This window comes from Trachemys scripta, chromosome 7, assembly GCF_013100865.1.
Source record: "Trachemys scripta elegans isolate TJP31775 chromosome 7, CAS_Tse_1.0, whole genome shotgun sequence".
In the NCBI taxonomy this organism is placed as follows: Eukaryota; Metazoa; Chordata; order Testudines; family Emydidae; genus Trachemys; species Trachemys scripta.
This window is the reverse complement of record NC_048304.1, coordinates 24276500-24291025: the sequence shown is the minus strand read 5'-3', so window position 1 is coordinate 24291025 and position 14526 is coordinate 24276500. Positions and strand designations below refer to the sequence as shown.

The 14526-nt window shown below is 40.6% G+C and overlaps 1 protein-coding gene across 5 annotated transcripts in view; it reads left to right on the top strand.

Moving 5' to 3' along the window:
* The window catches only part of FLNB (filamin B), a 138172-nt gene that overhangs the window by 114608 nt on the left and 9038 nt on the right, over window positions 1–14526 (top strand). For all 5 annotated transcript variants that reach the window (XM_034777876.1, XM_034777875.1, XM_034777873.1 and 2 more), the window contains 10 exons: window positions 203–376; window positions 1209–1367; window positions 1820–2023; window positions 3036–3188; window positions 4194–4316; window positions 6948–7214; window positions 8072–8209; window positions 8306–8421; window positions 10519–10651; window positions 12107–12283. In XM_034777876.1, coding sequence (XP_034633767.1) covers window positions 203–376; window positions 1209–1367; window positions 1820–2023; window positions 3036–3188; window positions 4194–4316; window positions 6948–7214; window positions 8072–8209; window positions 8306–8421; window positions 10519–10651; window positions 12107–12283 — 1644 coding nt within the window. The remainder of the gene's footprint in view (window positions 1–202; window positions 377–1208; window positions 1368–1819; window positions 2024–3035; window positions 3189–4193; window positions 4317–6947; window positions 7215–8071; window positions 8210–8305; window positions 8422–10518; window positions 10652–12106; window positions 12284–14526) is intronic.

Below are 14526 nucleotides of genomic sequence, written 5' to 3'. Positions count from 1 at the left end.
TTGGCACACTTCTAGCTGGCTGAAGCAAATGGCTCTTCTGCTAAAAAAATCTTTTTCTGAAAGGATAAAACTGAACAGTAAACCTCCAACTGAAATACTATGGAATACATTTTTTAGTACCTGATGCCTTCTTTACAGCTACCTTGCCTTTTTAAAATTGTATTTAAAGGTTACTCAATTAAAATACTACTTTCTATAACAGGTGGACTGGACTTGGCTATTGAAGGACCTTCAAAAGCAGAAATTAGCTGCATTGATAACAAAGATGGCACTTGCACAGTCACTTACCTGCCAACCCTACCTGGGGATTACAGCATACTGGTGAAGTACAATGACAAACACATCCCAGGCAGCCCATTCACTGCCAAGATCACAGGTATGAAAAAACACTAATTGTTTTGACACAGTAATTAACCGTTCCAATCAACAAATGATCAGATTCCAGAGTGTAATCCAACTGCCTCTTCAGTGTAGAACTGCAAAATTGGGAAGCTACTCTCTGGCCTGCAGTCTGGGTGAGGTAGCCAATTTTATTTTGTCAGTGACGTCTACCCATTAGCCTTGTGAATTAACCTGTAAGGCTAGTAACATACTCTGTTCAGTAATGTATGAGATTAGCTAGCACAAGAATGACAGTAATGAATTAAACTGCTGTAACAGTAAGCGCATGGGATGAGAGGAGGACCTGGAGATCATCCGTCTAGCTTCACACTGGCTCAGAATGCCTTTTAGGTGAGGTCTGCAGGTGTTCAAAGTGAAAACAGACGCAACAACCTTGTGACACTGACCAGCTCACGTTGGTTACCAAGCTGGACTGAAAGAATCATCCTAAAGTGTCTTCCTAACATAATCTTGCTCCATATTTATCATTTCATGGAGTAGAATTCCAGATGTTATGAGACCACCATAGTAGGACATGATAAATATCCTAGGATATAGGAGCCAATAGAACTGAAGCTCTTCTGGACCAGTTACTTAACTAAACCCATATAAATGAAGACACCAGATATCAGCTATATGTTATCAGGTGGTAATTTCAAAGCACTAGTGTGTTTTATCAGATGATAAAGCAAACAAGGCAGAGTACACTGTTGGCTCAGACTGATGGTCTGACAGAGCCAGGAACAGGATGTGGGCCTCCCAGCTCAACCTGCATTATAAAGCTAGTCCTATACAGATCTAACTGGAATCTGCTTGTATTTTTGTAGATGATGGCAGAAGAAGATCCCAAGTTAAGCTTGGTTCTGCTGCTGACTTCTTGCTGGACATTAACGAGTCTGATCTCAGCCTCTTAACAGCCAGTATTAGAGCCCCGTCTGGTCGTGATGAGCCTTGTCTTTTGAAACGATTACCCAATAACCACATTGGTAAGCTCAGCCTCTTCTCGAGAAAGGAAACTAAAATGCTGTCTTGCAGTTGTTACTAGCTGGTCATTCACTAGCTTGTGGACTGGGCTGATCTCTTTCCAGTGTCCTCCAATCCTCAGCTGGCAAGCGTGTTGGCCAGGAACAGAATGGGTATGGAGACTGAATGCCTGGCTCACCCTTTATGTAATACTCCATGCTGGGATTGAGGCGCACTTCTAGGTGCACTGATGCTACCCATGACTGTTAATCCAAATTGATTAATCTTCTAGAGCCTGGTATTCCCTATTGGCCCCTTAAATGTGAACTGCAGCTACACAGCAAAATTAAAAGACTTAATTGCTTTCTCAGTGCAGTGCTTCTTGATTCATGTGACAAGGGTTTTAATCAGGTGGCATGTATGCAAACCTATAAACCAGCCTGTCTTATTTCTGCTGTGATTGTCTGCCTTGTAGGTATCTCATTCATTCCACGAGAAGTAGGCGAACACCTTGTCAGCATTAAGAAAAATGGAAGTCATGTGCCAAACAGCCCTGTATCTATCATGGTGGTTCAGTCAGAGATTGGCGATGCCAGCAGAGCAAAAGTTTCAGGCCGCGGCTTGATAGAAGGACGCACGTTTGAAATGTGTGATTTCATTGTAGATACAAGAGATGCAGGTTAGTGCTATGTGAAAGGTCCATTTTGGAACAGTGCTTCAGCACACTTTTCTTCTGAGGGAGACCTGAGTTATGGGCTCTTCAGGATGGTGCCTTTCTGATGTTTCGAATGGATAATCCAAACTAATCCAAGCAATGCAGCTGCTCCTTTCTTCCCCAGATCCATGTTGTCCATCCAACCGTCAGTCCTGAAGCACAATCCCAAAGTTGTCTAATGCAAAGTGTGAAGCAGTTGCTGGCCCCAAACATTCTTCTTAGACGTATTCGTGCTACTAAATTTTAATGCTATTCAAGTTCTCTTGTTTACAACAGTCTCTGCCTGTTAGCTTAGTCTTAAGTGTTACTTCTAATAGATTCAAGAAGCAGATTTGATTTGATATTTTTCATATAGTAGCTTTCCTGATTTTTTTTTATTTTTCTGTCGTCGTGTCTCTCTCTTAACCCCCCCCCCCCCCCCCCCCCAATGGGTCTCTTTCGCAACCGGGGAAGGTGCACTCACAAAGTCAGGAAAATATGGCTATAAAACTACCAGTTTCTGATATGGAATCCAAGTATATAGTACCTGAAACTTCTTCCCCTGTCTGAAACTAATTGACAGAGTACTGACAACATAACAATCTAAACTAAAAAACAGGTTATACCTGACTGGGTGGGTAGTACGTTTTTTGTTTTATATTTAAAAAAAAAAAAAAACTACAGAGCTGCATAAGCTCAAAGGCTTGTCTCTCACCAACAGACGTCGGTCAAATAAAAGATATTGCCTCATCTACCTTGTCTCTCTGGTTATACAATGGTAGCCAGAACATACCGCAATACAAATAGCATTAGACTATCTTTATTCAAGGCTTCATGTGACTAGTTCATCCATACACTGAAATGACTGGCTGGCTTACTTGCTTCAAAATCAATTGCCAAGCTTGGATTTGAACCATATTTGACTTCAAATCATTTGGTCATAACTTGTATTTTTTTGACTATACGTGAGGCTAAACTAACATGTTGCAACTTGTAGGTTATGGTGGGATCTCACTGGCGGTTGAAGGACCTAGTAAGGTGGATATTCAAACAGAAGACCTAGAAGATGGAACCTGTCAAGTATCCTATTTTCCAACTGTACCTGGTGTGTACATAGTGTCCACTAAATTTGCAGATGAGCATGTTCCAGGTAAGAAGGAATGGCTTACAGCTTGCTGTACCTGAGTCAGGGACTTAATACCTCCTAGCTCCTGTACTGGTTCCATTGTTTTAGATCTGTTGCCTTGGCTGTGACCTGTTTGATGCAGACATTGGGATGTGCTTGTTTTGAATCATCAGGGCCTTAAGGGATCACTGAGGTAACATCAAGGGAAGATGTGTTCTGCATCTCGAATACCAGTCTATCAGCCATATTAAATGATGCTCAAAAGACAAAATGGTAGCTTAGAATGCAGGGGGGTGTTTAGCGGGTTACATGATCCAGTTTACCTCTCCCAGAGTAACTCTTTTAGAGAGGGAAAAGACCAAGAATATTGATGGGACCACCCCTCAAGCAAAGGAAAGGAGACTAGAAGGCCGTACTTTCTGATCCAAGCCTCCTCCGCTGCTGAATTCACACTGCATACTAATGCAGGAGGGAAAAGGAATCTCAAATCCTGACCTAAGTGATACTTTCTGCAGGTGCACAGACACCAGGATTAGTCATCCTCTTCTGCAAGCATGTTCAGAGCAGGGGGAGCCTCAGTACCATAACTTGGGTATGGGAGGAGTGGATTTCTCCCTTCAGTGTCTGCGAACACACACAAACTTGTCTCTGAAGAAATGTGTAGTAGTGGTGGCCTTGATTGGAGAGGAATCAAAAAGGCACTCACTCAGAGTAGCTGGTCCATTAATCTTGCTAGTTCTTCAGTTGCTGCGTAGGATTAGATAGCAAATGGTACCAATATCAGAATCTTCAACCTTTTGGGTTCTTCGCTATTCGTCACAAGGAGTGAGTGTCCAAAATTTCTTAGCCGTGGCGATTATATCTATTTTCTGTCTTTGGCTATGCATTGACTAAGTATCTTTTATTTCTCATCTGTTATACTAACCTGAAAAATCTAAAGAAACTGTTTCAATCCTTAATGAATTTAAGTGTAGGATTTTTCATTCTTTCAAATATTTCCAAGCTGAAATGTTGTTGGGCTACTTACAGGTAGTCCATTTACTGTGAAAATAAGTGGTGAAGGAAGAGTGAAGGAGAGTATCACACGTGCAAGAGGAACTCCCTCTGTTGCCACAGTTGGAAGCATGTGTGACCTTAACTTGAAAATTCCAGGTAACATTTCCCAATTGGCTATTCTACCGCACAAGGTTTAACTTTGTTTTACATCCATGCCTCACTTACCACAGAAAGTATAGTGGGAACATTGAACCTGCAAATGATTGCTTGTTTAGCATGCTGCTAGCTAAAATGTTAAATGTCTAATGAGACCTGAAACTTATTTAGAGTGCATTTATATTTTAATTCTCAGATGAATTAGTTAAGCCATTTAAAAAGTAGGCTGTAACAATGTTTAACAAATGGAAGAATAACTTACTAAATAAAAGAACAGGAGTACTTGTGGCACCTAAGGGTACATCTACACTACAGCGGGGAGTCGATTTAAAATACGCAAATTCAGCTACGTGAATAGCATAGCTGAATTCGACGTATTGCAGCCGACTTACTCCGTTGTGAGGACGGCGGCAAAATCGACTTCTGCCGCTTTTTGTCGGCGGCGCTTACTACCACCTCCACTGGTGGAGTTAGAGCGCCGATTCGGGGATCGATTGTCGCCTCCCAACAGGACGCGATAAATCGATCCCCGAGAGGTCTATTTCTACCCGCCGATTCAGGCGGGTAGTATAGACCAGACCTTAGAGACTAACAAATTTATTAGAGCATAAGCTTTCGTGGGCTACAGCCCACTTCTTCGGCTCAATATAGAGTGGAATAAATATAGAGGATATATAACCCATAAAATCAAACCACATATAGTGAAGTGGAAAGTAGAGCTATACAACAATTATTGTACTAACTTAACCTATAGACAATTTCTGTGTAACTCTTGTTTGTATTTTTACTTGGCAAACTTAAGGGAAACAGGCTTTTAACAATATAAATCCACTATTGCTTCCTTGGTGTGTTGTAACTATTTCAAAATGCTTATGAAATATTTTCAGTGAAGGTTTTTCATTCAGCAAATGGTATTTAGATGTTCATAATACAAATTAGTTATCTATATTCTCTAAAGTGAGAACTTGTGTAAACCACAGCTATAAGACCTGAGCCACTTGCTTATTTACTGTTTCTAGTGGAGGAACTTTATAGCTGTATTTTGACAATATTTCTCAACTTCTATTACAATAACTGTCCCAGCTGTTCTTGCGTCTTCCCCTCCCTTTATTTTATTTCCTTACTGCCTTCTCTTAGTAACTCAGTTTCAAATAGCTGTATCTCTGTAGAAACTCCCTCATTTGAATTACTTCTGTCTGCTGAGCTGAAAGACAATGGCCCAACTCAGTTGAGAGCACCTCGGTGTCATATTTTCATGGCTGGAGGAGCTACTGTCAGGAGCCAGACTTTCCAGTCAATCTGCCTTTTGGGTCCACAGCAATGCAGAGTGCTCAGTGGAGGTTTTGTAGGGATGGAGGGTACATTTTTAGCACTGGGAGCATGACATCTGAGTGGCAGAGTGTTCACATTTAATTACCTAGCCTGACTTGCATAAAATCCCATTCTTACTGAACATGGTGTTAAAAAGTGAATATCTGCGGGCAGAAATGTCCTGCGTTAAGGGAGGGAATTTCAAAGAATTAAGTGAAGTTCAATAGGCAAGCAAATCTCCTATTCGCCCCCTTAAAAACAACCAGAAAAGTGACTTTTAGCTACTTCCATAATGTGGAGGTGTGAGGCCTAACTGTCCTGAAGTGGTGATATACCCAATCTGTAAGACTTAAGAACCAGGTAAGACAGGTGTCAAAAATCTGTCTGGGGATTGGTCTTGCTTTGAGCAGGTGCTTGGACTAGAGGACCTCCTGAGGTCCCTTGCAACCCTGATATTCTGATTCATATTTCCTACTTTTTGGATTAGGTGAATGACCGTCTCATGGTGAACAAATACCTTATTTTCAAGAATGCTTCTGAGTTAAACCACAATATTCTGAAATTATTTCCATGATATTGGTGCCTGGTTTTTATAAATGTCACCATCAGTATGCTCCTTCATATCTCAAATAATTATGCAGGTTTTTCATGCCTTAATGGCTGGCTGATATTTCACCTCTTCCTAGGAAACTACCTGGATATTGCTGGGCTAGGGTAAATGACTCCACTGTGAAGACCGTGGAAATCCATGCATATTAGCTCTTGACCATCTTCTATTAAACATGTCCATGGTGCTCTGCAAGCATGATCCTAAATCTGTGTAACATTTTGTCACTTAGAACAAGAAAGATTAGACCATTTATGGGGCTTGCTCAACAATGCCAGGCAGTACAGATGTATGTTCTCAAGGGTAATGTCTTCCGTACTAGGAGGGTAGATCTACAGAAATGGTGTATTCTGCCCTTGTGTCAGGGAGCTCTGGATTGCCCTGTTGGCACCTGTTGGACTTGGAAGTAGTTCTGATGGACTGTAAAACTCCGAGCCCAGAGACTGAAAGTTACCATGCCAGATAAAGGTGTGGATTCTTTGCAGTTGGGTCTGGGATAGCCTTGGCAGGACCAAGCATGGATGCACAGATTCATTAAATTAAGTGAAAGCTAAAATTCATTTAATCTAGCCCATAATAGATTTGCTCACATTGTTTAGGTGGAATATTTTTACAAGTACCTACAGGAGTTGGCCCTGCAAAGCCCACTGACTCAAATCTCAACCTTAATTATTTTGTTCCATTAGTGACTGCTAACCTCTCTTTCTATCTAGAAATTGATAGTGGTGATATGACAGCCCAGGTAACTAGCCCCTCTGGAAGAATGGCCGATGCAGAAATAAATGAAGTTGGAAAAAACACATATTGTGTCCGCTTTGTGCCACAAGAAATGGGGGTCCATACTGTGAATGTCAAATACAGAGGACAGCATGTCCCAGGCAGTCCTTTCCAATTCACTGTTGGGCCACTTGGTGAAGGGGGAGCTAATAAAGTAAGAGCTGGAGGTCCAGGACTTGAGAGGGCAGAAGCCGGCATCCCAGGTGAGAATTCCTTGACTTCACTACCAAACTCCTGTAGCTTGGAATACAATATTGCATGTTTGGCTTTAGAGCAGCAAGTCAGGTAGTACACTATAGTCAACTGCTGTAAACAGGACTGTATGGCTTGATGGCTCAACTAGAGCTTAGTTGTAATATTAGTGCATCACTTCAAGCTGTGTAGTGTGCAGCTGAAATACAGGCCAAGGAAAATAACATACAGCTGCATTGCATGGGTGGAGAACATCTTGTATAGGAATCTTCAGCTTTTTAAATTCATGTCCAGTGACATGCCATATATTGATAGGACTGTGGTAACGCCAAGGTTGTCTTGACTAGGAACTGACACCTGTCTTACCTTTTAGCTAAATGGCACAAACCCCTAGTAGGCACTACAAAACACTGATGCTACTTGCTTGGGTCTACCTTAGCCTAATGCCAGTGCAGCACATCTACACTAGGGATTTGCATCTCTGTTGCTAAATCAGTGCAAAAAAGTACAGATGGGGCCTAAAATGTAACTTTAACGTGTATTGTAACTTTATATAGAGAACTCTGACCAGGTTGGGCTTTGACTCAGACAACTGTAGTAAACCTGACCGATTCAATGAATAGAGGCAGAATTATATGTTGAAGGTGCTTGTAGCTTCGACCTGTCAGTGGTCAGTAACACTACCTGAGAATGAATTAACTGTTACTATTTTTCTAAATCTAAATGGTACTACTGTTAGGCTTTTTGTCTCTTACTTACACATGGTATCAGTATTTTTCAAACCATTGCATAGGGAATATTATACTTCTTGACAAGGACTCAAAATCTTCACTAGCAGTTAATCTCTGCTTGTATACTTTGTCAACAGCTGAATTCAGTATATGGACAAGAGAAGCTGGAGCTGGAGGACTTTCTATTGCAGTTGAAGGCCCAAGTAAAGCAGAAATTGCCTTCGAAGACCATAAAGATGGCTCTTGTGGTGTATCCTACGTTGCTCAGGATCCTGGTACGTAGTGAGACCAAATACTATTGAAGTCACTGCTCTGGAAATTTCTGTAGTTTTTTGGGGGGCTTTCTTACAAACTACTTCCTTGTCTTTCAGGTAACTATGAGGTGTCCATAAAGTTCAACGATGAGCATATTCCAGAAAGCCCCTACCTAGTTCCTGTCATCGAACCTTCAGATGATGCTCGTAGACTCACTGTTACTAGCCTTCAGGTGAGACATAAGGAAGCATCTTCATAATTTACCACATGCTGACTGATTTTTGTCCTTGTTCTCAAAGAGGCTGTAAAAATTCTGTCTTAAGTTTATTAGGTGATCAGTTTTAAATAGATTGATACTTCCACAGCCAAATGAAACTTGTAGCTTAAAAAAAACTTAAAGCAACTGAAAGCCCTTTAGCAATCAAGGGAGATGTAACTAGTCTAGAGGAGATTCTTAAAGGTCAACCTCTAAACAACCAGTATTTAAAACATTAGCCATGCTTCAGTTGCAGACACTAGGAGATTTGGGAATTCAAGTAAGAAGGGGAACAGTGGTCCTGTAAAATGGGATTGCTCCTCCAACTAGCTGGCAGAGTTGCCTATGAGTTGAATGAACCTAGTATAGCCTAGAGCCCCTTAGCCCTGAAATATCTCTTGTAATGTGAACACTCGCTGTGTTTACTCAAGTAATGCTGAGTTGACTTGTAAGGGGACATGTATAAGCCACAGCTTTAAACCCAAACAAAACTGTGTACACTAACTTAATCAAGCATTTACTTTAGACTTGTTCTGAGAATCCATGTGAGCAAATAGATGAATACAAGGCAGTAATTTACTTATGTGCCAATGTCCTAAAACCGCAGACTTGAACCATTTGAGCTGCATAAACAGCAGCAAATGTGAGTGAATTCCAGCTTTGTACTCATTCTGGGCTCATCTGTTCTACTTAACCACAAAAAAAAACATGAGTTGCTTCTTGTATTTTAATACAAGTAACATTAAAGGTGTGGTTTAAACCTAAAAACAAGACCCTTGGAAGTGAGACTGAGAACCCAGTGTAAGTTAGTATGTTGTACCTAGATCTTGCTGCACTTGAACTGCTCAAGTGGCTCTTGCTAGAGTTCTTGTTCTAGGTTGGTGAGATCACTCTCTTCCTTGTCTTTAACACAACCTGATTAAACCTAGATTGAAAAAGAATTAAGATTCTTAGTTTAAAATTAAAGTTGACATTTTAACATGGGGTAGTAATTCTTCTGAGAGCCTAAACAAGGAGTTGCATGGACCTTAATTAGTCACTGTGGTATTGATGATTTTCTTGTGTTTCATTTAAAGACTTTTGACAGGATTGCTCTTAATTACTTTCTCTGCAGAGGGAGATAAAGCTGAATATTCTGTATGACATGTTCAAAAACCTGCACTATCAGTTAAATTTTTCATGAGTGCATTTTCATTTAACTTAAATTCTACTCAGTTACATTTATTTCCCTCTTCAGGATATAGCTGCAAATGGGATCAGGTAAAGTATGTTCTTGTTACAAAGCATTATAGTCAACATGGCTAAAGCGTAACCAAATGCAACCATTCCTCCGTGATAAGGACCCTATCAATTGCATGAATAACTATGATGTACACTTGGGACTGATTACTTGTTGAAGTCAAACACACAATATTGATCTCTTTACGTAGCATAGCAACATCTGGTTTCATGTTAGTTAATCTTTAGTTTGTCATTTGTCATTTTTGATGACACTAAATATCACGTTGCGGGAAATTTAAAATGCATTTAGATCCTCTGACAGCTGCATTGATAGACTTGTCTTACTTCTGAATTAATGTTGGAATGAATCTGCAGCTGGAAGTAGAGCTATAGCTAATATGTAACTAACGTCTCAAACATCTGAAAACTGACTCCGCCTCCAGTGATAGTGGGTGACCGATATTGAACATTATTGGTGATTGCGTCATGACAAAGTGGGAGTATGAAACTATTGATGGAATGTCAAATTCCTAGCCATAAGTAAACACGCCTTGTTGGGTAGCTGTAGAAAGTGTAATATGGTTCCCAGTTAATCATTAACTGACAAGTCCTCTGTTAATATCTACTGGACACAAGTCTGCCATTTTTAAAACGGCAAACAATGAAGATAATGCCGAGAGAGCGCTTAGAGTCAAGACAACTTAACTCTCAAATACTCAACTATGCCTTTGTTTCCTAGCACTAATTTTTTGGTAACTAAACGTAGTGTCCTTGTAAATATTCTGTTAACAATGTCTGTCTCAAACCACTGACAAAACTAAACTTGGTAATCTAAATATATTGCTTTCTTAGGAATCTGGATTAAAAGTTAACCAGCCAGCATCTTTTGCTATAAGGCTTAATGGAGCTAAGGGCAAGATAGATGCTAAAGTTCATAGCCCCTCTGGAGCTGTGGAAGAATGTCATGTTTCTGAACTGGAGCCTGGTAAGAACTTGTATGAATGAAAGTCTACTGTATTTTAAACATGGCACAGATTTCCATATCTTAAATATTAATAGTTGATAAGTTCCCAAGTACAGTGGTTGAATATCATGTTTACGCCAGCTGACTATTCTCTTTGCACCACCAACGTAACTGGCAACTCAAATCATTCTGACTTGCTTACTTTTCTGGTTTGTTACTAGTAACTAGTCTGGAAACTTGCCTTTTGGAACTATTCCAACTAGAATTGTCCCGTCAGATTGAGGTGTATTTTCTTGCCAGTCTCAAATCAACCTAATGTAAACCCTTTGTAAAAATTAAAGGGGAAATGTTTGATCATTTGAAGAATACCTTACTTCAGGGGGCTAGAATTGTGTAGCTACCTGTCTTGCTCAGTATAAATTCCAAGTACTCCCTATTCACTGGTGGTGTAGTGAAATTTGCACATAATGCTGTTACTGAAACTTTTTGTTCTGGTTGCTGCAAAGTACTTTGTTCTGTAACAGTCCATACAGAATCTGATCCTTCCTAAAGGTTTTGTTCAAAGCTACATTTTCAATTGGTGATTGGCTGACATGGATTGCTACAGAAATAATTTAAAACGCATTTATTGTTTTTTTTTCTTGTGTAAAGAATAGTCAATGATTTCCTATTTCAGTTACTGTTTTCCTTTTACAGACTTTGGTACAGCAGTTCATTTAAAAGTCTAAATGACTATGGGAAAGACTTGCTGTTCAATTTCAAAAGCAGTTAGCACAGTTCTGTTAATGTTTGGGTATTCTGTTTGCCTCTGGCACAGTGTTTCCGAAGCCTGGAAACAGAACTTAAGTGAAATTCAGACTCTGAAGTCAATGGGACTTTCCTACAAATGACAGTGGGAGTTGCTCAAAGACTCAAATAGCCTTTTTCCTTGGGTTAGTGTGTGAAGCCAAAAATGCTAAAATGCAGTATGGTCAAGTGACTCTCAAATGTGGAACCCCAAGTAACTTAGCAATTATCCCTGAGGTGCATATTCCCATTTCTATTTGAGAGGGGATTTGGCTTGACTTGATCCATATACCCAATGGACAACAGATTGTGCTTTAAGCAATAGGAAAGCTGTGCTGTCCTTGGGCTTACTTTATAGGTCACAAAAGTAAATGCTCCTGGTGATCTTAACTGATGCATAAGGCAAATGGCTCTACTAGCCAGTCTATCTAACGCTATATTGGTTTTCAGTACAGCTAACAGTTAAGATCACTCACTTCTAAACAAGATGGGGAAGATAAGAGTTTGTCAAACTCTTCATGGCACCATATTATTGACCAAAGTCCTACTTCAGATTGAAAGCAGGACAACTTGTGCAATCCAGCTTGGCTATTCAGAGTCCTCAAATTTTACTGGATGTTAAGGAGTTCGTCTGTTTTTACATCCTCACTGGCAATATTACTGAAATATTTCACTGTGCTTGTCTTACAGATAAGTATGCTGTTCGTTTCATCCCACATGAAAATGGTATTCACTCCATTGATGTGAAGTTTAATGGAAGCCATGTGGTAGGCAGCCCATTTAAAGTCAGAGTCGGGGAACCAGGACAGGCAGGCAATCCAGCACTTGTTACTGCATATGGAGCTGGCCTAGAGAGTGGTATCACAGGTAACTTCCCTCTTAATTCTGAAATCAGACTGAATATAGTGTTTAGCCCAATGAAAATTCCCCTTTCTAATGCTTCCAAAAAGCTGATTTTTCGCACTGATTTTTATACAACCGTAAATGTTTACTTTCTCCTTGCCAAGGCAGCTAAACTAACAAGCGTATGTTCTTCCGCCTTTATTTTCTCATACGCATTCTTATTCTGCCTTGTTATAAAGCTTACTAGGATTGTAAAACCAACAATTTGCAGGATTAAAGACTGCAAATTCTGGTGGTTGAAGCAAAGATTTCAGTTGTATTGGTTAGCAACTTGACTAAGCAAATCTGTGCCAGTTAGCTCAACTCAACTTAGGTGGTCCCTTGGAGTTTGGGAAATACTTTGGCTTTATTCCCGCATGGGTAGCTCTAACACATGAGGTATGCAGAAGAAGGAGGTATTTTTTTAAATAAAGGCATTTTAAACTTCTTGTCCAAAGAACTTTGGAAGAGAATTGATAGTGCAGAATGAAAATTATTCAAGCCCAAATCCACAAAGGGACTTAGGTGTTGCAACACCTGAGCATCATGGGGACTAACTTTTAGGTGTCTAGAATATCACAATCAACAAAAGCTGAGTGAGGTGCTTAGACTCCTATACAATGAATGGGGAGATAAATGTCTTGGAATGCAATTCAGAAAAGTGAGGACAGTAGGCAGGGAGTTGCCTAAACTGGCCAATAGGAGATGCTGACAAGAAGGGGTGTGTCCCTTGGCTCCATCCCTCCCTGAGAGAGAGCACTCACTCTGCTTAGTGATCCACAAACAGGAACCAGTCTCCTGAAGTCAGGTGGTTTAGGTGCCTAAGTATCTTCTTGTGAGTGAGTTAGATGCCTGCCTTGCTCCACACAACCACTTTTAGCTCAGTGGTTGGTGCACTTGCCTGGTATGAGATGGAGGTTTGATTTCCCCCTTCTAGCAGAAGGGGAGAAAGGTGGGAGACTGCTGTTCAAATCCTCTTGGGAGTGCTCTGACCACTGAGCTGTGGGGTATTCTGTTGAGATACTCACTGACTCTTCATTGAAGCTGTTCTGTTGTGGATAAATGAGTGATTGGAGCAGGGACACTGGAGTCTGGGTCTCACTTTGCAGGTGGGTGCCCTAACTACTGGACTACAGTAAGTTCCACTCTGGTCCAATGACTTAAATATTTATCCACAGTGGATCATTTTCAACAGATTGATGGAGCCCCACATCACAGTATATCATACCCAGTGCATAGAACACTTCGCTAAGAAGTAGGAGATGCTTGTTCAATACTAGTTTCTCTCTGGCAGAGAGGGGGGAAATGGAACTTGGGTCTCCCACATCCCAGGTGAGTAGTGTGACCCAGTGGTTAGGGGTTATAATGTGGGTGGCACCTCTGGCGAGATTTTTCTAATGGACCCACTCTGGTAGGTGACCTGAGCACACCTACTAGATAGGTCAACAAATGTCTATCTTGCCCAGTTTGTGAATTGCTCTGGGGCTTGGCTGGGAAATAAGTGTTTGGGCACTTAGAGAGGGGTGTGTGTGTGTGTACACATGTATCCCCACCCTCCCAAGGGGCCAGAACTTAGGTGCCATGTGAGTTTAGGCACCTACAGGGTTCACCAGGAATTCTGTAGATCACAGTGGAGCTTAAACCTGGGATTTAAGCTCCTAAGTACCTTTGTGGATTGGGGTCTCAGCAAGTAAAGGTGAAGATCTTCTCTATGTAATGGAACTCTAGATTTCCCAACTCAAATTATATTGCTATATAACACAAGCATCTAGTCGACTGTCTACTTCCTGTTTGCACTTAGCAATTTTAAAAGTTTAAGGGGGTCTTTAAATTTAAGCTTTGGCTGCTGTTTAAGGAGAAATTACATCTCTCAATTGTGTATTAGGAACACTATAGAGAATGTTTGTTTAAAATCTTACTTAAATAGTGCTCTTGTTGGAAGTCTGGAATCTCCATTATTTCAGCTCTCGTGCCTGCAAATAGTCTGCCAGTTTCTTTAAACATTCAAACAAATGAAGGTATCTTAACTTTACCCTTTGTAATCAAATACAAAGACATTCTTGTGCTCATATTATGGACAGTTTAAATTATGCCAAAACACTGTAGCCAACTAAAACTTAAGCCTTTTCATTTTGATGTGTGTAGTGATGTCACCCACAGCTAGCATGGTTCCTCCCGCCCCTTTGTTTCCTTTCTCCCTGCTGTGGACTCTGCAGTACTTCCTTTCT